The 22,652-nt window shown below is 42.9% G+C and overlaps 1 protein-coding gene across 11 annotated transcripts in view; it reads left to right on the top strand.

The window, feature by feature from the left end:
* Positions 1-22,652, top strand: part of PCDH15 (protocadherin related 15) — an 855,028-nt gene that overhangs the window by 640,986 nt on the left and 191,390 nt on the right. For all 11 annotated transcript variants that reach the window (XM_054071964.1, XM_054071953.1, XM_054071963.1 and 8 more), the window contains 3 exons: positions 3,082-3,288; positions 13,816-13,950; positions 14,729-14,878. In XM_054071964.1, coding sequence (XP_053927939.1) covers positions 3,082-3,288; positions 13,816-13,950; positions 14,729-14,878 — 492 coding nt within the window. The remainder of the gene's footprint in view (positions 1-3,081; positions 3,289-13,815; positions 13,951-14,728; positions 14,879-22,652) is intronic.

Here is a 22,652-nt window from a genome sequence, read left to right as displayed (position 1 = left end):
CAAAGAGCTCAGACAGTGCTGGACCGAGTTCTGCCTGACTCATGAAGAGGAATTCGAGGTCCCGGGGTTGGCACTGGATTTTGGTGTTTGGTGCTGGGGACAAGCTAGGTGGGCAGCAGAGCAAATGCATTCATCCCTCTCTCTCCTCATGTCTGAGCACCGACCCCTGAGAGCCGAGCTCTGGGGTGCTATGGTGGTGATGTGGTGGACACCCCGCATAGGCGAATATTTCCTTTTTTTATCTTGGTAGGGGGTCACACTTTAAAGCAAGGCCCTCATGGTGATAGTTCAGGCTGTGGAGAAGATTGGGACCCTCTTTTCCTTTTATTTTCTATTTTATTAGCATTTCTTCATAGCAGTAGCGAGGAACATCCACGTTTGTTACAAAGAAACATGCAACCATTTTGTGTAATCTTTTTCCTCTCAAGAGGCATATTTTTCTTGCAGTGGATCAGAGTATTTAATGATGCTCAGCCATAGATCTGCTTATAGAACAGAATGAGGTCCATATGTATTTGTAGCTCATAAAACAGACTTTCTTCTGAGATGTTTTTTCCATACCTTCAGTGTATTAATTTAGCAAAATCTCTCTACGTAAGGACATTTTTGAAGATTCATTTGACTGAGTCAGAAGTCAGACTGGCAAATTTAGTTTTTACACATTAACTTTCTTTTCATTCAGTGGAGCATCAACTTCAAAATAGATCTCGCTTCTGTAAATTACGTTTGGGTTTTGGAAGTCACTTATCCGGCCTCCAGTGCCTTCACCAGCTCCTACTGTACGGGATGTGAAATACATCACTGTTAACTCCCACAGGACCGGGATTTCCCCAGGGCGGGGCGGGTTGGGTGCTGCTCTTCTGAATGAAATTCCGTGCAATTGGAAGGTTTCTAACTAAAGGCCGATAACTCAATCTGTGTAATTCCCCGTGAAGGCAGGCTTTCTCAGTTCTCTTTAAAATTTGTTGTGATCACCCAGAAGAATTGGTCTCCGTAGGTGGACAGGAACCTGGTGGACTATTTTCCTATTATCTGTTCTATTTGTATGTGAATAATTGAAGTTGGTTGAAAAAAAAATATCATTTCTTAATATGGTAGTGATTATTTGAGGCAATTGTGGGTTTGGTGACTGGTAGTATCCTGTATCCTGGAAGCAGGTAAGGAGAGAAGTAGATAAATATGTGGCCTTCTGCACCCCGATTACTGGAATCTTAACATGCCAGTGAATTAACTAGCAGAACTCCCAATTGCTTCAAGAGAGTTTTTCTCATTAACAGAAGTTAATCTCCCAGGAAAGGCCTTATTAATTTCAGATACTAGGACCTGCTTAACTAAATCCACTCTTTAGACCTGACCTTATCCTCCGGAGTCAGAAAATAGCCGCGTACAAGCAGACAGGTTAGCAGCTGCTTTTAAATCTGCACAAGTATTGCTGTTGCCCACCTTTTGGTCAAGAGTAACCCTGATATATATTAGACAGGAAAATACATTCTCTTCCTGAGAACTGAGTATTTTGAATGAGTTTCTTATGAATTACTAAAGGTGTCATCACCTACCAGGAACAAAATAACAATTTTTATGTTTATACTTCTCTTTACTTGAAATGGAAGTTTTTATCATCAACAGCCTACTATTGCTGCTTGGTAGCAAAGCTTTATACAGAATTAACATTTGGCAGACAAAAAAACTAACCCAACAGCAACAAAAAAACTCGAAGTATCTAAGGAAGAAAGGAAAAATAACTAGTTGATGGAATCAAAATGATGTGTTTCCACAAGAAGGCTCCTTGAACACTGGATTTGAAAAACAAGGAATTATCTGTTTTGAAATGGGGAAGAGACCAAAATGAAAATTAAAATCCCGGCAAAGAAAAAGAACTGTTAACAACAATAATTTAGTTACTCCTCTCTCTCTTCTGAAATACATTTACGCCTGAGAAGTTCATTGCACAGTGCACTTCCCACATCTGCAGGAAGGTAATAGTGTGCTGCTGTCACCGCCACAGGGTCAGGTGAAGGACTGTGATTAAAACTGGTTTGCTCTTCACAAATTAAAGAACAAATTACTTGACTTCTATGTTCTTTTATTTGCTTTGATTAGTCATGGGTAGTAAATTTAAAAAAAAACAAAAAAGAAAGCAATATCATACATATGAATTTCTTCAAGATGAGAGAAATTCTTCATGAAGAATTTCTTCACAATGAGGGTGGTGAGGCCCTGGCCCAGGTTGCCCAGGGAAGCTGTGGCTGCCCCATCCCTGGAGGTGTTCCAGGCCAGGTTGGATGGGCCTTGGGCACCTGATGCAATGGGAGGTGTCCCTGCCCATGGCAGGGGGTGGGACTGGATGGGCTTTAAGGTCCCTTCCTAACCAAACCATTCTATGATTCTATGATTTCTCTTGGATTAACACTCTGGAATGGGCAATTAGTGCTTCTACGTTTAGGAAGTTTGAAAATAAGAACAAATCAAGTGAAACTGTGTCAATGAGTAAGTCCTGGCATTGCCATTGAAAAGTGGGGTTGCAATAAAGAATTTTGCTTGGTGTTCAAAAATAGGCAGAACCAAACTAAAATCCCACTCATCTAACAGTAGAAAAATGGACTTGGGGGAGAGGGAGATAGTATCGTATCCAGGGAAATACGCTGTTGCAGTACCTGTGGCGACTACCATATGTCTGTGTGCACGATCGTTGTCTTTTGGTTTTAACTGTCTCACTGGAGGTTCTGTTGTTCAATCAGCAGTTTCCCATTTTCTTTTAATCCTTTGAAGATTTTTCAAAACTCTCCATGCGGATAGTTTAAGGAATGATTTTTTTTCATGCGTGCCATGTAGGTTTGGAGTTACGTTGTGACTGGTGAAAACGTTATTGTGATGGAAAGTCTTTTTGTTGTTTTATCCTAGCTAATGTTTGTTTGGTTTGGGTTTTTTTCCATGATGCTAAGTTTCATAATAGGGCAATTTACACCTTGTTATTTGTTTTTATAACTAAACTACAGTTCTTACATATAAGTTAACACCAGTCAGTAACTGTTTGTAGTTTTACTTGGCTGAGAGCCTTTGACAAATGAGGTATTTTTGTAGGCTGAACAAGACAACGGCCATCCTCTTCCTGCCTTTGCCAATCTGCATATCGAAGTCCTTGATGAGAACAATCAGAAGCCTTATTTCACAAGAGCCACGTATGAGGGCTTCATCCTTGAATCCTCCCCAGTGGGAACAACCATCTCTGATAACCAGAATCTGACTTCTCCACTACAAATCGTAGTGTTGGACAACGATGTGGAAGAGGTATGTTTCTTGTTCTTTATACTGTAGTGTCATACTGGTGTTCACATTTTTCTTATTTTCAGAGTTCTTTCTTTTTTTTTTTTAATTGAGAGAAAACTGGTTTCCTCAATAAATAAAAAAAAATATTAATATTGTTATGGTTTGCTTTTTCTTTTCAATCTGAGTTCAGATAGACTCGAAAGTGCATCTGAACTGAAAAAACTGATCTGTATTTTACTCAGCTCTCCTTAAGGTTGTGTTCTGTTAGAGATGATGAATGCTTAGTGCAAAGAGGAGAAAAACTGCATTTTATGAGGATGAATCTTTCACATGGCGTAGGGAAATGGTAGAGAGCAGCTCAGAGGAGAAGGAAGCAGTAGTTTGAACAAACCAGAAAGAAGAGGAATAGGAGGACAGCAGGCTAAAAGTTCAATCCATTACTTGCGCTGCCTGGATTTTGACGCTAACATAGTAAAAATTGGGTAGCTTCAAAAGATCGGTAACTAAGCAGTAACAATACCACTCCTCTAGGGCTAATGTTTCTTCTGTTCTCACTGAGGCTATTGCTGTTATGTGTTTTTCTGATAATATTTCTTATTCCTCTACTTCCTGTTGTCCCCTTTATTTTTTTTTATTTCTCCTTCAGTTCTCTTGTTATCTTCAGGTACGTAAAAGCTAAGTTGTAGGCGTAGGTTTTGTAGTAATACTTATTGTATATGCCAATACTATTTAATGAAATACTTAGCCTGATAGTCTGAAAACAATCTTCCGGTTTTTGTTTGAAACTTTCGCTTTTAACACAGGCCAATTCATTATTTTGGAGGCACAACAGGCCGTTGTAACTGAAAGATGCTTTCTACATCACTGCCTGCCTTAGCATGATTTACTGTCCTAAGAAGCCTATTTTAAAGTCCAAACTCATGTAGAATATCTCCTTCATATCCATTAAAATATCTCAGACAATTTATGGGCATTCATAGGCAACTGGAAATGGCTGTTGGGTCTGGTGTAAACTGGAGAGGGGTAGATTTAAACTGGATATAAGGAGGAATTTCTTCACCATGAGGGTGGTGAGGACCTGGCCCAGGTTGCCCAGGGAAGCTGTGGCTGCCCCATCCCTGGAGGTGTTCCAGGCCAGGTTGGATGGGCCTCGGGCACCTGATTGGGTGGGAGGTGTCCCTGCCCATGGCAGGGAGTAGGACTGGATGGGCTTTAAGGTCCCTTCCGACCCAAACCATTCTATGATTCTATGATCTGGCTTTCTTTGGGGCTGCATAAAAGCTACAGAGTAAGTGCACGTGGCAGTGCGCCGCAGGCATTGCTGAGAGTTTGTATAACTTGTGAAATATTCTTCTCCAGCTTTGCTTTTCTTACAAGTAAAGTTGTTTTCCTGTTTGATCAAATTAATGGGGTCTTTTAGGTTGCTTAAAATAGGAATAAGAAAGAGGTGCAGGTATGAGGTATGTGCCTATATTTGCAATACGTTATCTGATTATGCTGTATAAAATCTCTTCATATAGTACATATGCCCAAACACAACAGAAATCAAATCATATGAGTTAGTGTCCACAGTTCTAAGTCCTTTTTAAGCTACTCATTTGAGAGATTTTCTTGGAAGGCTGCTCTAAGTTCCATGATCCTTATATGTATGAAACAGAGAATATGGGGATGTTTTTACCATAAGCAAATTGTTGTCTATGTTGTTTTATCCACACCTTCACTAAAGTACTAGTGAAACCCTTTGGTTCAAATATGCCTGGATGCATAGCTGTTTGTAAAAGCATTCTGGAATTTCAGGGCGCTTTTTATGCCCATCCTGCAACATGTGTGACTCTATATTAACTTTACAAAAAAGAAAGGCTATTAATTGCCTGAAGAGTGGAAGACTGAAGCTGAGCAAGTCTGCCTGGGAGACTGATGGGCTTGCACATGAGGTAGATGGAGTCTGAAACTCAGAACAGGGTTTGTGACAAGCTGGAGAGCTGCTTGCGAACCATTCTGCTTCAGAAACTGTCAGCCTCTGGCCTGGACAGGCGCACACTCTCCTGGGTTGAAAACTGGCATGAGGTTTAACGAGGCCAAATGCCGGGTCCTGCACTTGGGGCACAACAACCCTATGCAGCGCTACAGACTGGGGGAAGAGTGGCTGGAGAGCTGCACGGAAGAGAAGGACCTGGGGGTGCTGGTTGACAGCCGACTGAACATGAGCCAGCAGTGTGCCCAGGTGGCCAAGAAGGCCAATGGCATCTTGGCTTGTATCAGAAATGGGGTCACCAGCAGGTCCAGGGAGGTGATTCTCCCTCTGTACTCGGCACTGGTGAGACCGCACCTCAAATACTGTGTTCAGTTCTGGGCCCCTCACCACAAGAAGGATGTTGAGGCTCTGGAGTGTGTCCAGAGAAGAGCAACAAAGCTGGTGAGGGGCTGGAGAACAAGTCTTACGAGGAGCGGCTGAGAGAGCTGGGGTTGTTTAGCCTGGAGAAGAGGAGGCTGAGGGGAGACCTTATTGGTCTCTACAACTACCTGAAAGGAGGATGTGGAGAGGAAGGAGCTGGGCTCTTCTCCCAAGTGACAGGGGACAGGACAAGAGGGAATGGCCTGAAGCTCCGTCAGGGGAGGTTCAGGTTGGATATCAGAAAAAAATTCTTCACAGTAAGAGTCATCGGGCACTGGAACAGCTGCCCAGGGAGGGGGTCGAGTCGCCTTCCCTGGAGGTGTTTAAGGAACGGGTGGATGAAGTGCTGAGGGACATGGTTTAGGGAGTGTTAGGAATGGTTGGACTCGATGATCCAGTGGGTCCTTTCCAACCTTGTGATTCTGTGATTCTGTGATTTCTGCCTTGGTTTCTTCACTGCCAGTTTGGGCGGTGGGCAGCAGAAAATAGTACAAAAATCTCACTTAATCCACAATGTGCTTCTGTTGTTTCTTTGCCTGTCAGTCTGCCAGGGACTGAGGTATTTGCCTTCAAGGCTTTGTAGCTGTGGTGACCTAGGAAAATCCTACTGCATATGCAAAGTCCACGGTGGGAAGTGATGTCGGCATAGCGTGGCCGGTGGGGGGAGGGGGGCGAGTCAGCTGTGCTTCAGATAACTCAAACCAGCTCTTGTGGTTGAAGATAACTCAGTGTCCTAGTTCACACACCTAAATTTATACAGCAGTTTTCCATGCTGGTCGTTTTTTTGAACACTCTCCTGTTTCCTGGTAGGTGATATTTTTAAGCTGAAGAAATGACAGGAAATCCTTGGACTTCATTAACCTCCAGAGGTTTTTCAGGTGGTTGTTAATAGTGCTCTGATTAGCCTTTCCCTGGCAGTTGCACAACCTCACCCACAAGATGTCAAAGGCAGATTGGATAATACAAGGTTCTTTTATGTAACTATATATCAGGTCTTATTCAATACTGAAAATTAAGATTAACTTAAGCTGTTCGGTCCTGAATTCGGGCTGACTCTTTAAAGGATTCATATAAATGCCAGGGAATTATAGCACCTGATATTTGCACTCTCAGAGTACAAATACTTAATTTCAAAAACTTCTGCGCGAAAGAAAGTTAATAATTTGTTCCTTCAACATAAACTACTTCATGAGGTTTGTAGTGGAATGTTCCCTACTGAAAGTGCTTTCTGTTGCTGATTTTGTCAGCGCAAGTTCATTACCTAAGTTTTGAGGTGTTCAGAAATTCATCATAAGCAGTTTGACCACAGGGCTCCACACGTTCTTGTTGTCCCTTCTCTATATCTGGGCATTGAGTAGGGTGGTACATTAGTGTACTTGTATTTGTCTGCACTAGAAATTTCAACAGAGGTGTGGCCCAAATATTTTTAGTTTTAATTGCATCACTAATATTTAAAAAAAAAAAAAAAATCTGACCAATCTGAAGCAAATATTTCAATTGGGAGTACCACTATAACTTAAGTTTATCCAGTAATGAAGAACAAGTCTATCATTCTTGAACACAAGCTGCTTTAGGCAGCTGATTAGGAGTTGTTAAATATTCCTATGTGAAATAGACCTGAAATGTTGTGTCCACAGGAAATGACCATTCATGGGTCCAAAAGTTATTTCATAGTGAACATTTGGTTGATTTACATCCTGTTTTTATTTTCTTTGGTTAATGAATAAGAGGAGTTTGCTGAAGTTAGTGAAAATGAACCATTCTGTGATTCTGTGAAAATGTAGTTCAGTCACACATCACAAAATGAGATGTAGACTAAAGTTTTCCAGTGAATTAGTTTTGTTTATTATTGAGAAAGTGTAGTGTTTCAGTGTTGCATGATTAATAACTGCCAAGGATTTCTAGACTGGGAGATTATGTGGCATCAGAACTTCATTTTGATGCCCTACCCGATCTGAAGCGAGGACAAAATGACAGAAATCTCTGGCCGTGCTGGGATGTGATTCCTTGTGCTGGGGAGATGGGCTGCACTACGATCTGGCCAGTGGCCGTCAAGTTCTGTCCTTGTCTTTACTGCTAGGGTGGCTCTGTACCTTCCAGACCACTTCCCTCAGGTACGGGAGGATAAGGGCCAGCAGCAGATCCATGCGTGCTCATTACTAAGCCTGGGAGATACAGGACCAGAAAGGATCACTCTGTCTCGGCAACAAGAATTAATCAAGGAACCTGGTGCCAGACTCCATATCAGTCTTCTCTCTTGCGTATTTTATTGATGCTTAAGGCCAACCAGATCTGATCCATCCAATCTGCCAGAGGAGATGCATCTGCTCGCTTTCCAGAATGCTGTAGGCTTATCTCGGGATGTACAGAGACCTGCCGGCAGCCACAGAGATGGGGATCAGCCTTGTCCTTGGGTGGAAGTGCTTTGCGCATTTCCCCGTTCCTTTGGCATCGCCTGGCTCATGCCCGCACAGCTCTTTCCAGTTCTGTGAAATGGTGCGGTTGTAACAGGGATGTGACGGAAGAGAGAATCGCGTTTAACTGCCTGTGTGTTAATACATGTGGTGCTGATCGATGTAGGGCTTCTAACCTGTTTGTGGGCATGAGAATTCCAGCTGAGCAAGGCTGGGAGTGCAGCAGTTGCAGATGACTTGTACATCAAACGGCCAAACTAGAACGATGGGTACCTTTTTTTGGACTTGATGACCCAGTGAGTCCCTTCCAACCTACTCGTTCTATGATTCTATGATTCTTACTGGGACTAGGTGGTCACTCAGGGTGGGTTAGTAAGCATAGGTAACTCTTCTTAATTTCTGCAGGTCTTAATGTTCTGATGGCTTCATTGTATCTTAGTAAATTAATGCATTTAGTAATTAGGGATTGCTGATAAAAAGTTGACATAAATCCTCTACGTGCTTGTGCATGTTAGTATCCAATACTGATACTGGCTAAATACAACATATTCAGTCTTCTAATTGACAAATCAGTTGAGATTGTATTTCATATTAAAATAACTCAGATAAAGGCGTGAACAAAGTGGTCATCTTGACCGCGTACCTTAAGAAAAAAAACCAAAACACATTCTAAAATAAAACCTTGTGGGAATGATAATAGGGTCCTGCTGTAAACCTTCCAAAAATTAATTTATAGATGTGACACTGCAAACAAGCCTTTGACTAGAGCAGCGCTGCGAGGGGCGGTATAATTAAGCAGTCTGTTTAAATGGCATAAATTAAATTAAGCCTCGTGAGTACCTTAAGACCTGAGTAAACCAAAGCTAAGATGAGGAATTTAAACAGTATATTTACATAAGGCTTCTTGAGCCACTTGCTTCCTTATTCTTTCCCCCCCGTGGAAGAGTACTAATTTCTTCTGCTCTGGTAGTTAGGGTTGGTGGAAAAGCTACAAAGTCACCGCCTTCCTGCCTTGTGTGTCAAATCCGTCTTTAAAAAAGACAGAGAAATAAACCCTGGGAATTCACTTCCAAGCTGAAAAAAGCTAATCAGCATCTCCATGGCATGCTCCTCAACTGCCAAGGTGTTCTCCGATTGCACATGCAGTGTCCCGATGAATAAACGTGGAGTGTAAGGTAATTTGCGCATTGCTCATTAGAACACTAAATTCATGTCATGTGTATAAGGTGTGCCAGCCTGTGTTCAAAAGCACTTATCGTGTCCCAGTGTGCCTTCAGAAACGCACCTGGGCAGGACCCGTGATGCTTCTGGGGACGCCCACAGCCCAGTGCAGCGTCTGTGGGCAGTGGAATATGGCACAGATCAGCTATTAGCATTGGTTCCTCTCCAAATCCTTTTCTACCACACCAGTTCCTTGGTTTATGCATCCATTGTCTATGAAGTTGAAGTCAAAATAAGTAGATGATTGCTCAACATCCGTGTTTCCAGAGAAGATTTGGAGTATTTTAAAGAATGATTGTTTCACATAAAGGCATCTCAATAGCAACCTGGGTGGACAGAGCCAAATAATGGACAAAATAACTTTTAAATGTAACTACAAATGTAGGTTATGGCTTTTCAATGATACATTATATCATATACATCATATCATATACATCATACAGTGGATTTTTTTTATACAGGACTACTAAAGCATTTTTCTCTAATATTTCCCTGATTGCTTATATTTTTCAGTGTTATTGTTGGAACTTGTTTTGCAAATGGTATTCTCTCGAGAGGACAGTTCTCATTATAGTGCTCTCCCTCTGTAGCACTTCTGTGACACTCTAACAGTCACATTGCAAAATAATAATTCAGGAAATAGTCTTCCCAAATGCAACAGACCATTAGTATCATTATTAAGACAAACAAAAAAGAAAGGCAAGACAAAAAGGCTCCTTCTCTTTCGTTAGGATTTATAAAGATAGGCTTTTTCTTTCCTGAATCTCTTCACTAAAGAAATAAAAATAAAAATCTTAGTAACACTTAGAATCACTGCTATGGCATCTGTTCTCCTCCTTGGCTTCTGTTGAGCTAAGTGGTTTTATGACTAAAGCCATCACAAAGACTTCTGTGAAGGTTGTCCTTCAGGTTTTTCTGGTATCTAATGGTAATGTTAAACATGCAGGAAACTCACTCCAATGGGAGAGGGGCAAATTTACACTGGACATAAGGAGGAATTTCTTCACCATGAGGGTGGTGAGGCCCTGGCCCAGGTTGCCCAGGGAAGCTGTGGCTGCCCCATCCCTAGAGGTGTTCCAGGCCAGGTTGGATGGGCCTTGGGCACCTGATCCAGTGGGAGGTGTCCCTGCCCATGGCAGGGGGTGGAACTGAATGGGCTTTAAGGTCCCTTCCAACCCAAACTGTTCTGTGATTTAATTATTTCCCCATCTTCCTTCATTTTCGCTCTTGGTGTTTGAGTTTGGGACTGTCGCTTCTTTTGTGAAATCTGCAAAGAGCCTTTTAAATGCATTGGACTAAATTCATTTAGGGCGTGATGTTGTATGGTGGTTACATTGCAATTGCTTTATTTTGATTCCATAATTATGTGCCTTTATACAAATACTGAGTATTACAGAAAGAATTTTTTTTTTTAATTTACAAAGTACCTGCTTGTCAGTTTGAAATCTGTAAATCACATTGGGTTTGAACTGTGTGCTTGAAAGGATCCTCACAGGTTGCATTTATACTATTTTGTGTGGATTCTGACAGTTTTCTACTTAAAATTAGGCACTAAACCGTTTATCAGAGAGTAGCTAGTCTGGGTGACCCAGCGGTGTTGTCAGGAATCACAGTGCTTAAATCCAGGCTCCAGAATAAAACAAAAGTTAAAAATACATTAAATATTGGGAACAGTGTTGGCAACATAGATGGATTGTTTCCCACGACTGTGCTCTCTCTCGGTGTCTGCCACAGCAAATGTTCACAGTTAAGTCAAGCAGACTTTCTTTCAGCGTGAAATGTGATAAAAATGTAAAATCATAACAATGCCAAGATGAAAGAAATAAACAGCTTTATAGGGCTGACATGCATGAAAGGCAGTGGAAATTGGTGTTGATTGCAGTAAAGGTAGTTTTAACTTACACATTAAGATAAAATTTCTAATACAAGTATAGTTAAGGAATATGATGGATTACTCTAGGGGTGTATGGGATCTCCATCACTGTGTTTTCTCAGAATGAATTAGGAAAAAAGTACTGTTTATTAGTGTTCAAAATGACGTGCCAGGCAAGAGCGGTGACGACTAACCAGGGGTTTTGTAAATTAAATTTTTGACTGACTTTGTAGTGTCTACAAAGTGAACAATTATTGGCAATTACCTTCTGTAATTTTTCATGGAAAAAGAGATTGCCATTTGCATTGCTAGCTGGAAAATGAATTTTAATTTTACTGAGAGCTGGCATAGCTGCAGCAAAGCCATAGGCAGTAGGAAACCACTCATTTGGAACGCTTTGATATTTCTTTCACGTGGCTTTCAGCAACTGAAATGGTTTCTCATTTAAATAGTATAATCTTAGCCTTCCACTGCATGTGCTTTAGAGTATTTTGGATTGCTAAAGTAAGTTGCTCCTTCTTCTTCTGTTGTACTAATCTGTCCTTGTGGATATCCATTTTGACACTTGGTGCATGTTAGAGTTAGCTCAAGTGTTTGTGCCTGCGATACTGTAGGGGTTCGGGAATTTTACAGGGGTCCATCTTCTTTTTTTGATTGTGTAGGAATGACAGTCGTGGCAGGGTAGGAGTAAACCTTCTAGAAGTGTTTTGGAATCAAGTTGAGAAAATGTTCAGAGAAGAAGAATGTAATGCTCCTTTTTCAATAACTATTTGAATCCGGCTGTTTCCAATTGCGTTGTGTCTCGTGCTCTACATGGGGCAAGTTCTGTAGAACTTTGTTGGAAAGCAGCTGATAAAATACTTCTTAAGTTATGCCTTGTGCAGCAACTGGTTTTTCTGTTCTGTTTTAGTCCTGGTACCAGTTCTCTGGTTCAGCCCGGAGAAGAGAAGGCTCCAAGGAGATCTTAGCGACCTTCCAGTATGTGAAGGGGCTGCAAGAAAGCTGGGGAGGGGCTGTTCACAAAGGCTTGGAGTGACAGGATGAGGGGCAATGGGGATGAACTGTAGAGGGGCAGATTTAGACTGGCCATAAGGAGGAATTTCTTCACCATGAGGGTGGTGAGGCCCTGTCCCAGGTTGCCCAGGGAAGCTGTGGCTGCCCCATCCCTGGAGGTGTTCCAGGCCAGGTTGGATGGGCCTTGGGCACCTGATCGGGTGGGAGGTGTCCCTGCCCATGGCAGGGGGGTTGGAACTGGATGGGCTTTAAGGTCCCTTCCAACCCAAACTACTCTGTGATTATTCGGGTCAGTTCAAAACAGTTTTTACAGGACTCTTCTCCCTGCCTTTTGTGTTTTACCCAAGAATATTTGCATTCCTCTTTTGTAACCTCACCACATACAACAGTAATAAACTATATAACTAATGACCGAGAGTAGCACATTAAGTCAGGTTAAATTAACCAGATTACTTACAGGGACACAAATGTTTGTTGGAATACTGTAGGCTACAGAAGGTAATGTAGTTTGGTTTTGAATTTAACTGTAATAAAGTGACCTTGGTAGTCTCATCAGTTTAATAACTCAGTAGCATCTTTGAAGACATGGGGGAAGATGGTGAGATAGTTCATCTTGGTTGCAATCCACATTTCTGTCATTTCTACCACATGGACATCCTGGAAAAGTGCCCTTATTTGTGCAGCTATTCGGAAGCACCAGGACACGTGGAGCTTTAGCGCCCTTTTTGCCTGCCAATGCTGGCACCCAGCAGGTGGCAGGGTAAGGACTAAGGGTGGGACAATCTGCCAATCGTGCTAGGTGAGAGGATGGAAATGGAAGGACGAGTTCCAGAGTGGTTCCTCAGGGTGATCCATGAGGTGTTGCCCTATCTTATGTTGTTGCGTGGCTTTGTGTACATAGAACTGCAACACCAGTCTTGGCGCTCACCTGGTTGTACTTGGAACCATCCAGACCCAAAATGTACATTCCCAGCAGATGACCTAAGGAGATCTTCATCAACAAATTCACAACACCTTGACTTGCTTTTTTTTTTACCTTAAAACGTAACTTCCTATTGACAGCAATCCCACCACAACTTTACTATGGTTTTCACTCGATCAACCGAGAGACTTGTAATTCTGCATCAATATGTTTTGAATGGTTCTGAGACATAAAGAGAATCTCTTAACAGCATCTCTTAGCGATATGCTTCAATGCATAGGAATATCATTTTTCATTGCATCACCCAACTGTTTTATTGCTTAATCAAGATCAGTTTTGTTTTGTTTTCAATGTGGTTGAAGACCAATGCTTGAATCCATTCTTATATTAGTAAGTTGTATTTGTCTTAAAAATTACTGTTTTAATGAAAAAAACCTCATTTCAAACTGATACAAATATTTGTTTACTTACTCTGTACCTAAAAATGCATTAAAAATATACTTTCTTCAAGCAAATTAGATTTTTAGATCAGCAGTGTTGTTTTTCACTTTTTTAAAAGCTTCTGTAGATTCAGTTAGTCACAGTATTTGTCCTTTCTGCTTATTTAGGTTTCAACTAAAACAAGCGCTTGCGCTGAGTAATAGGAAACTCAATGGTAAATATGAATTTACAATAAAGTGCTCTTTTTTTTTTTTAATATTGTTTGAAGACCAAGGATCCCCAGCTCCACCTCTTTCTGAACGATTACACTACGTTTTTCACTGTGACTCCGAGTGGCATCACCCGCTACCTCACCCTGCTGCAGCCTGTTGACAGAGAAGTCCAGCAGCTCTACACCTTCTCGGTAAGCAAAATGCACTTGAAGGCACCTCAGGCATTGTTCAGAGCAACTGGTGGAAAATTATTACTTATAACCTATTGTAGGTCATTAAAACGGCACAGAAGGAGCAAAATGGTGAAGGATGGACAGCAGTGATACCAGGGATGAAGGGGAGTTGATAACTGGGGTTGTGTGCTCTTCCAAAATGCCTTTGTTTGGTTTGATAGCAACATTTTAGATCCTCCTACCAGCATCTTCTCCATGGTCCCAGGCTTTTATCCTGCCCCTCACCATCCTTCTGCATGAGACTCTGTCTATTCTTCTGTACCCGGCGTGGCCTTTGAGGCCACCTTTACCTTTTTTTGGCCCTTCAGGTAGCAACATGACACCTGTACTGTCCTTTTTGCTTTATTTTAGTGCAAAATAATAAAGTAGGCTAACAGAAACCACAGCCAGCAGAACTTCAAAGAAAAGAAGCAGCCGGGGACGGACTCTGCCCATGGGCTGCAGCTCAGATCCTGGCCAGGGACTAGCCCTAGCCCTGGGAGATGTTTATTCCGTTTCCTTTATCCTGCTAAGTTGGCACAGTGTGTTTTAAAGGTATTTCATTTTGCTTTTGCCCTGAGCCGTGCATGCTGCAGGCTCCAGTTTAGCTGCAGCCTTCTGTAATTAGAAGTGCAAATAAAAAAGGAATGCTGATTTTTAGTTCTCATACTGTATTTTCTCATAGTTGGAGTTATATTAAGAAAACACCATTAAAATATGTTCCTGTTCTGCTTTTTTTTTTTTTTTTACCCTGAAGATGACGGCTTCTGATGGCGTACAGGAGAGTGTCCCGGTGACAGTCAATATCCTGGTGATTGATGCGAATGATAATTCCCCAGCCTTCTCCAATATATCATACAATGTCAAGATCTACACAGATATGAGGCCTGGGGAAGGTGTTATAAAGGTAATTTCAGGTCTTTTTATTAGCTTTGATAACTCACTTTTTGTTCACAGTAGGTAGTCTTGTTAATATAAACAGGAAATGCACTGAAAATGGGTAGAAACGAAGTTTGTCTCCACCCACTTCGTTGGCGGCGTGGCTGTTCAAAAGTTGCCAATACTAAACAACAGGCCGACCTTAGATGTATAGGTGAAGTTCAGCTGTTTCATCTGAAGTTTTACAAAACCTTTTCATCTGAAAAATCTCCAAAGAGAAGATGTTGTCCTGTATTAAAGTGATACTGAAATAAAACATTTAAGCAAAGAGGTACGCAGTTCGGTAGAACATAGCCAGAAATGTCTTACCGTGTTGTAAAAAATTCTGCTTTTTACATGAGCCCAAGTCATCTGTTTCTAGAGCACATGAGCAGTAAAAAATGTGTTAACGCAGGCCCAGAGAGAGAAGCAGTTTTAATTAAAGCTTGCAAGTACTGATTTATGTTTCGGTGCAGGCTGGAGGTGAACCCTGGTTGCACTGACGTTAATGGAAAAAGGCTTTCTTGAGTGGCAACTCTTCTAATAATTTCAGCCGTGCTCTTGAGTTCTTCCCATCTAGATGTGTGAGAAGACAAGATAATGTTAGTGTAGGTCAGCATTTAGGGATAGAAGAAGGCAGTAGGAGTATGGCGGGGGAGGGAATCATCATCGGTCTTAAGCTATAGAATACCATTTTTCTGAAATACAATCAGGAATTAAGCATTTGAAGGTAACAGTGATTTAACAGTACTAGCAGAGAGTTCGGTGTTCTGGTGTGTACCCTTGCTTGGCCGTATTGACTTGCTGCATTTGCTGTCTTTGGATCTTCCTTACTGTTATTCTTGCCAGACGATCATAGAATCACTAGATCAGAAAAGACCTTTGAGATCATCAACTCCAACCATACCTGTCCACTACTAAATCATATCCCCAGCACCTCGTCATCGGTCTGGGCTACAAGTGCCTAAAAGCATCGATGAGAGCCATGGGGACATTTTCAGCATTTGAGGGGAAAAACAGAAGTTTTATACATAATTAAGTTCCTTCAAGCTTTGCACAAGGCTGTGGGGGGTGAGGGCAGGACGAGAACAAATGCTGTTGTCCTGAGTGAGGAAAAGGCAGGTGGAGCTCAGGAGCTGTGTGTAGGTAGGGCTTCACATCAACATTGCTCATCTCAAACTCCATGTATAAACATGGATTTTGTGAGTACAATTCATTGTTATTTAGGGTATAGAGATACGTACAGTGCTGAAAAAAAAATAAATGGAGGGTTTTCTCCTAAAGATAAGCACTCCAATCCAAGAAGAAATCATCAGTGCTATCACATAGCGTTTGTTGTGCAGGGCTTCAGCAAAGTGATGTACTATGGATTAAAAGTATCTGAGTATCTAAATGATTTTCCTTTTAAAGGTGCACATGCCAGGAAACGTTAGGTAGACGGTGTTGCTAAAGACTGCAGCATGTGTGAAAAGGATTGTTTCGGTACCCAAGGTTGGCTTTAAGGATGCTCTGAGCTGCCGAAATTGTGTTTGTGATATTTGGGATGATGCAGTGCAGTTACTGTGATTTTCTGAAACTGCTGCGATGCTAAAATGTTTCTGTGTTCAGGAGGAATGTGCTGTTCTGAGGGTCTGTACTTTCTTGTGTTTCAGCTGCAAATATCTTCACACTCGGGATGTGTGCAAAGAGCTGGAATACAAATTCGTTGGTATATTGTTCCTTCTAGGAAGCAGCAAGAGACAGCTCTTCCAGGCCATCTGCATTAGCCTGTGCCATCAGAATTAGCTTATTGCAGAAACAAATGGTTTCTTTGTGAGCAGGTTTGGCCTAAAGAGATGTTTTATGTTCCTGCTCCTCCGCTGCCCGTCACAGCAGTTACCTTTTGCCTCCCCGTACTGATGCCGTGTAACTGCTTGTACAGAGAGCATCGATCGGTGAAATTATGCAGATTAGAAACATGGCAAGGGCGAAAAAGCGTAAGGGCAGCAACAGTAAGAAGAGTTTAGATGTAAATATTGCGCAGAACATTTGAACTTGGCTGATGCCTGAAGTAGATCTGGAACAGGTCCCTACTAGGATGACGTGAAGTTGGAAAAGAGCATTGAGGAAACCAGGCCTTGAAATTGCCTTTGCTAAACACTAAAATGATTTTGGAAAACATAGGGGTTGTGAGAGTGTGTTTTTTCCCACCTCCACACTTCTGCCTGCAAGGTCGGCTCGTGGTTACTTTCGCACTGTTAGCGTGTATAGTGCGATCAGAGATGGAGGGTGGATAATTCTCGCTGGGTTGGGAGGGGGCTTCTTTTCAACTAGTCAGATGATCCGAGTTTATGAACAAACAGACGTTTGTTAAGCTAGGGGTCATCTTAAGATTTCTGTATGCTGTGATGATGCCCGTAATAATGATTCCTGGCTGCTGGGGTATTTGGGAAGCTGCTTACCTTGTTATTTTGCCTGCAGGCACCGAAGCTTTCCTTCGGTGTTACAGGTGTGCGGGAGACAGAATTCGTCTTGGAGAGTTATCAGTAGCTGCGGAGTCTGTGGTGCCAAGAATGCCCATGGGTATCCTTAGGCCAGGAAGGTGAAATGTGTGCTGCCTCATCAGGGTTTGCTTCTGCTTCATGTATACCTTCTGAAACTCTGTCCTCTGTCAAGAAAAAGAGGAGAGTGATCGTCTTAGGGGATTCCCTTCTTAAAGGAATGGAGGGTCCCATCTGCAGACCGGACCCGCTCCACAGGGAGGTCTGCTGCTTGCCGGGGGCTTCAGTGAGGGATATCAATAGAAAACTCCCTTCCTTGGTGAAGGAAACGGATTACTATCCCCTCTTAGTATTTCAAATAGGTAATGATGACTTACAGCGCAGAAAGCTGAAAGCCATCAAAAGAGACTTCAGGGATTTAGGGAAGATGATTGAGGGCTCTGGAGCGCAAGTGGTGTTTAGCTCCATCCCAATACTAAGGAATATGGAGCAGGAAGTCAGGAACGTACAGATGATTAATGCCTGGCTCCGAGCCTGGTGTGAGGAGAGAGGCTTTGGCTTCTTTGATCATGGGGTGACCCACCCACCCCCAGGTTTTCTTACTAGGGATGGGTCATACTTGTCTCGAAGGGGAACTAAAGTTATCTCTAAAAATCTAGTTAGGCTCTTAAATAGAGCTTTAAACTAGATGTGAAGGGGGAAGGGGAGGAGACCAGGCTAGTTGGGAATGAGCCTGGAAGTGGGAAACCGGCGGCTGAGAAATGGTGTGCTGGAGAGGACCACCAGTACACCACATCAGGGCAAGTGAGGGCGAGTATAAGTGGGGACAGTAAGGATAAAACTGGGTCTGTGGAATTAGTTATTCCAAGGACCAGTCAATAGAGAATGAACTCTCTTCCCTTTATGAGGGCTGAAGGTTCATCAGCCCAGCTGAAGTGCATTTACACCAATGCACGCAGCATGGGCAATAAGAAGGATGAGCTGGAAGCTGTTGTAGGGCAAGGTGACTATGATGTCATTGCCATCACAGAAACGTGGTGGGATGACTCACATAACTGGACTACAGCTATGTTGGGATATAAACTCTTCAGGCGGGACAGGAAGGGTAGGAAAGGAGGCGGGGTAGCCCTCTATGTCAAAGAGTGCTTTGAAACTCTCGAACTGGATTACGGTGAGGACGGGATCGAGTGCCTATGGGTTAAAATCAGAGGAGCCCACAAGAAAGGGGACTTTGTGATAGGAGTCTGTTACAGACCACCCAGCCAAGAAGAAGCTGCTGATGAACTCTTCTATAAACAGCTGGGGACAGTCTCTAAATCTCTGCCTCTTGTCCTTGTGGGAGACTTTAACTTTCCGGATGTCTGCTGGGAGTACAATACAGCAGAAAGGAAACAGTCTAGGAGGTTCCTGGAGTGCATCGAAGACAACTTCCTTGCACAACTGGTTAGCGAACCAACAAGGGAGGGTGCCTTCCTAGACCTGCTGTTTGTGAATAGGGAAGGTCTTGTTGGGGATTTGACGGTTGGAGGACGCCTGGGATTAAGTGATCATGAGATGATAGGGTTTTCAGTTCTAGGTGGGATTAAGAAGGGGGTTAGCAAAGCAGTCACATTAAACTTCCAGAGGGCAGACTTTGGCCTGTTCAGAAGGTTGATTAGCAAAGTCCCGTGGGAAACAGTCCTTCAGGGCAAGGGAGCCCACGAGGGTTGGGCGCTCTTGAAAAATGAAATCCTATCAGCTCAAGAGCAGGCCATCCCTGTGTTCCGGAAAAGGAGCCGGCGGGGGGAAAAGCCAGCTTGGTGGAGCAGGGTGATCTCAAGATGCGTCAATAAGAAAAAGAAGCTCTATGTGCTCTGGAGGAAAGGACAGGCATCTTGGGTGGACTACAGGGACGAAGTGAGATCGTGCAGGGAAAAAATCAGGAGGGCCAAGGCCCAACTAGAATTAAAACTCGCTAAGTCTGTGAAAGACAACAAAAAGTCTTTCTACAAGTACATTAACAGGAAAAGGAGGACGAGGGAGAATATCCAGTCTCTAGTGGATGCAGAAGGAATAACAGTGACAGGGGATAAGGACAAGGCTGAGGTACTTAATGCCTTCTTCGCCTCAGTCTTTAATAGCAAAGAAAGTTGTTCCTTCTGTTTACAAATCCAAGAGTTAGAGGGGCAGATTGAGGCTCCCGTGATCCAAGAGGAGGCGGTTAGAGACTTGCTTGCCAAGCTAGATGTCCACAAGTCTATGGGGCCAGATGGGATCCACCCAAGAGTATTGAAGGAATTGGCGGATGTCCTTTCCAAACCCCTATCCATCATCTTCCAGAGGTCCTGGCTGACTGGGGAAGTTCCACTAGACTGGAGGCTGGCTGATGTTGTGCCCATATTCAAGAAGGGTTGCAGAGAGGATCCGAGGAACTACAGGCCTGTCAGTCTCACCTCAGTGCCAGGGAAAGTCATGGAACAGGTAATCTTGAGTGCTATCATGAAGCACATGCAAGAGAACCGGGTGATCAGGCCCAGTCAACATGGGTTTACAAAAGGCAGATCTTGCCAAACTAACCTGATCACCTTCTATGACAAAATCACTCAACTACTGGATGGGGGAAAGGCTGTGGATGTAGTCTTCTTGGACTTCAGTAAAGCCTTTGACACAGTTTCTCACAGCATTCTGCTTCAGAAACTGTCAGCCTCTGGCCTGGACAGGCGCACACTCTCCTGGGTTGAAAACTGGTTGGATGGCCGGGCCCAGAGAGTGGTGGTCAATGGAGTTAACTCCAGCTGGAGGCCAGTCACAAGTGGAGTTCCTCAGGGCTCAGTACTGGGTCCAGCTCTGTTCAATGTCTTTATCAATGACCTGGATGAAGGCATTGAGTGCACCCTCAGCAAGTTTGCAGATGACACTAAGCTGGGAGGAAGTGTCGACCTGCTGGAGGGTAGGGAGGCTCTGCAAAGGGATCTGAACAGGCTGGACTGCTGGGCCGAGACCAATGGGATGAGGTTTAACAAGACCAAATGCCGGGTCCTGCACTTGGGGCACAACAACCCTATGCAGCGCTACAGACTGGGGGAAGAATGGCTGGAGAGCTGCACAGAAGAGAAGGACCTGGGGGTGCTGGTTGACAGCCGACTGAACATGAGCCAGCAGTGTGCCCAGGTGGCCAAGAAGGCCAATGGCATCTTGGCTTGTATCAGAAATGGGGTCACCAGCAGGTCCAGGGAGGTTATTCTCCCTCTGTACTCGGCACTGGTGAGACCGCACCTCGAGTACTGTGTTCAGTTCTGGGCCCCTCACCACAAGAAGGATGTTGAGGCTCTGGAGCGTGTCCAGAGAAGAGCAACAAAGCTGGTGAGGGGGCTGGAGAACAAGTCTTATGAGGAGCGGCTGAGAGAGCTGGGGTTGTTTAGCCTTGAGAAGAGGAGGCTGAGGGGAGACCTTATCACTCTCTACAACTACCTGAAAGGAGGTTGTGGAGAGGAGGGAGCTGGGCTCTTCTCCCAAGTGACAGGGGACAGGACTAGAGGGAATGGCCTGAAGCTCCGTCAGGGGAGGTTCAGGTTGGATATCAGAAAAAAATTCTTCACAGTAAGAGTCATTGGGTACTGGAACAGCTGCCCAGGGAGGGGGTCGAGTCGCCTTCCCTGGAGGTGTTTAAGGAACGGGTGGATGAAGTACTTAGGGACATGGTTTAGGGAGTGTTAGGAACGGTTGGACTCGATGATCCAATGGGTCCTTTCCAACCTTGTGATTCTGTGATTCTGTGAAACGGAAAACAGACTTTTAGTATCTTTTTAATGAGTAATACAATGATTCTGATGATATACTTCGCTTGTTCTCCATATGAGGAACAAACTCATTGTGTAATCCCGTCTCATCATCGGTTTAAGTATCATTTGAGATTCTCTGCTGTGAGGTGATGATCAGTGCTGATCGTTCCCAGAGGAAAATGACCCAGGTCAGATATGATTAGTCTGTGAAAACCACTTTGTCTAATCAAAGAAAGTAGGTTAGAAAAAGAACTCTGACCTCTGTGAATCCGTACAGTCTCATAATCATTTCCACGGAAGGGCTGGCTTATACTTTTCTTTACTTAGACCTATTTTCAGAGATGATCAAGAAAGTGTTTCTTTTATGAAGCATGTCATCCTTATACAGAAGTGTGAATTTCTGGTATAGCAGTGTAAGTGCTCTCATGCAGTTGCCGCTTTTATTATCCTGAGGGTAATAAGGGATTCAGATTTTTTTTCCTTTTTTTGTAGTAATGCCTTTTTTTTGAGTGCAGTTGTGTAAAAGTCTACCAACAACCCTGATTTGTAGTTGCTTGTTGTCCCATTTTGTTGTCCCATTTTACTCTTGAAAAAAAAAGCCCAGACCCTCAAACATATCGGTTAATAGTTCCGGTTGGGTTTGCTGTCTGGTGCACTCTACAAACAAAATGTTTAAAAAAAAAAGTCCTTAGGCTCTGCTTGAAAATAACCACAAACAGGAGTGAAAAAAAATTCATTATAAGTGAAATTTGCTTTGAGTTTTTTCCGTCTGGATGGTTAGAGTGAGGCATTTCCCTCAGTTCCCTGATGCCTTTTAGAGAAGTGAGCAAAACCAACAGGAACAGATTTGTTAGTACAAAATAGAGTTGGTTTGGGAAGGTTTTATTTCAGCTGTCTACTCCTAATTCTTTTAAGATTGAAGCCTTGATTGAGGAGAATATTTTCTCAGTTAAGTTTGAATGTCTGCATATTCTGTCCCTTTCAACTTGAGAATTTCCTGTCTGAATTTCCCCCCTGCTTTTACAGGTGATTTATTGTGCTTCCAGAGAGAGAGAGAAAAGCTGATTGAGAAATCTGCATTTTAAAACACTTAAATATTAATAATTAGCACTAGAAAGACTGATTAATAATAAGCCTATGAAAGTACTCGATTCCATCTTTTTTATATGGTTATAATTTTGCCATAGTGTTTTTCACTTTTCTGTTAGTTCTTTCTGCGAGTCGGGTGTTTAAGCTGGTTGTGCAGTGATGATTGGAGTACGCAGCTGGAATGCAATAATATTTCACAAAGTAATTTAAATCCACTTTGTTTCCTTAGACATCTCTCATTTCTAAACACGGCATAAACTGTGCAGGGCACAGAGAATATTGAGAAGATATTGAAAGAGCTGAGAAGGAACAGAGGATGACAAAAAGCATTACGCACCTGAATCTTTGCTTCAATTTGCATGAAGGTCAAAGACTTCCTTGGCCCATGCAGAGATTTTGGTTGTGTATGTTCTCTTTCCAGAAAAACTCCTGG

This window comes from Cuculus canorus, chromosome 7 (assembly GCF_017976375.1).
Source record: "Cuculus canorus isolate bCucCan1 chromosome 7, bCucCan1.pri, whole genome shotgun sequence".
In the NCBI taxonomy this organism is placed as follows: domain Eukaryota; kingdom Metazoa; phylum Chordata; class Aves; order Cuculiformes; family Cuculidae; genus Cuculus; species Cuculus canorus.
The sequence above is the reverse complement of the archived record's forward strand: the minus strand, read 5'-3'. Positions and strand labels throughout refer to the sequence as shown.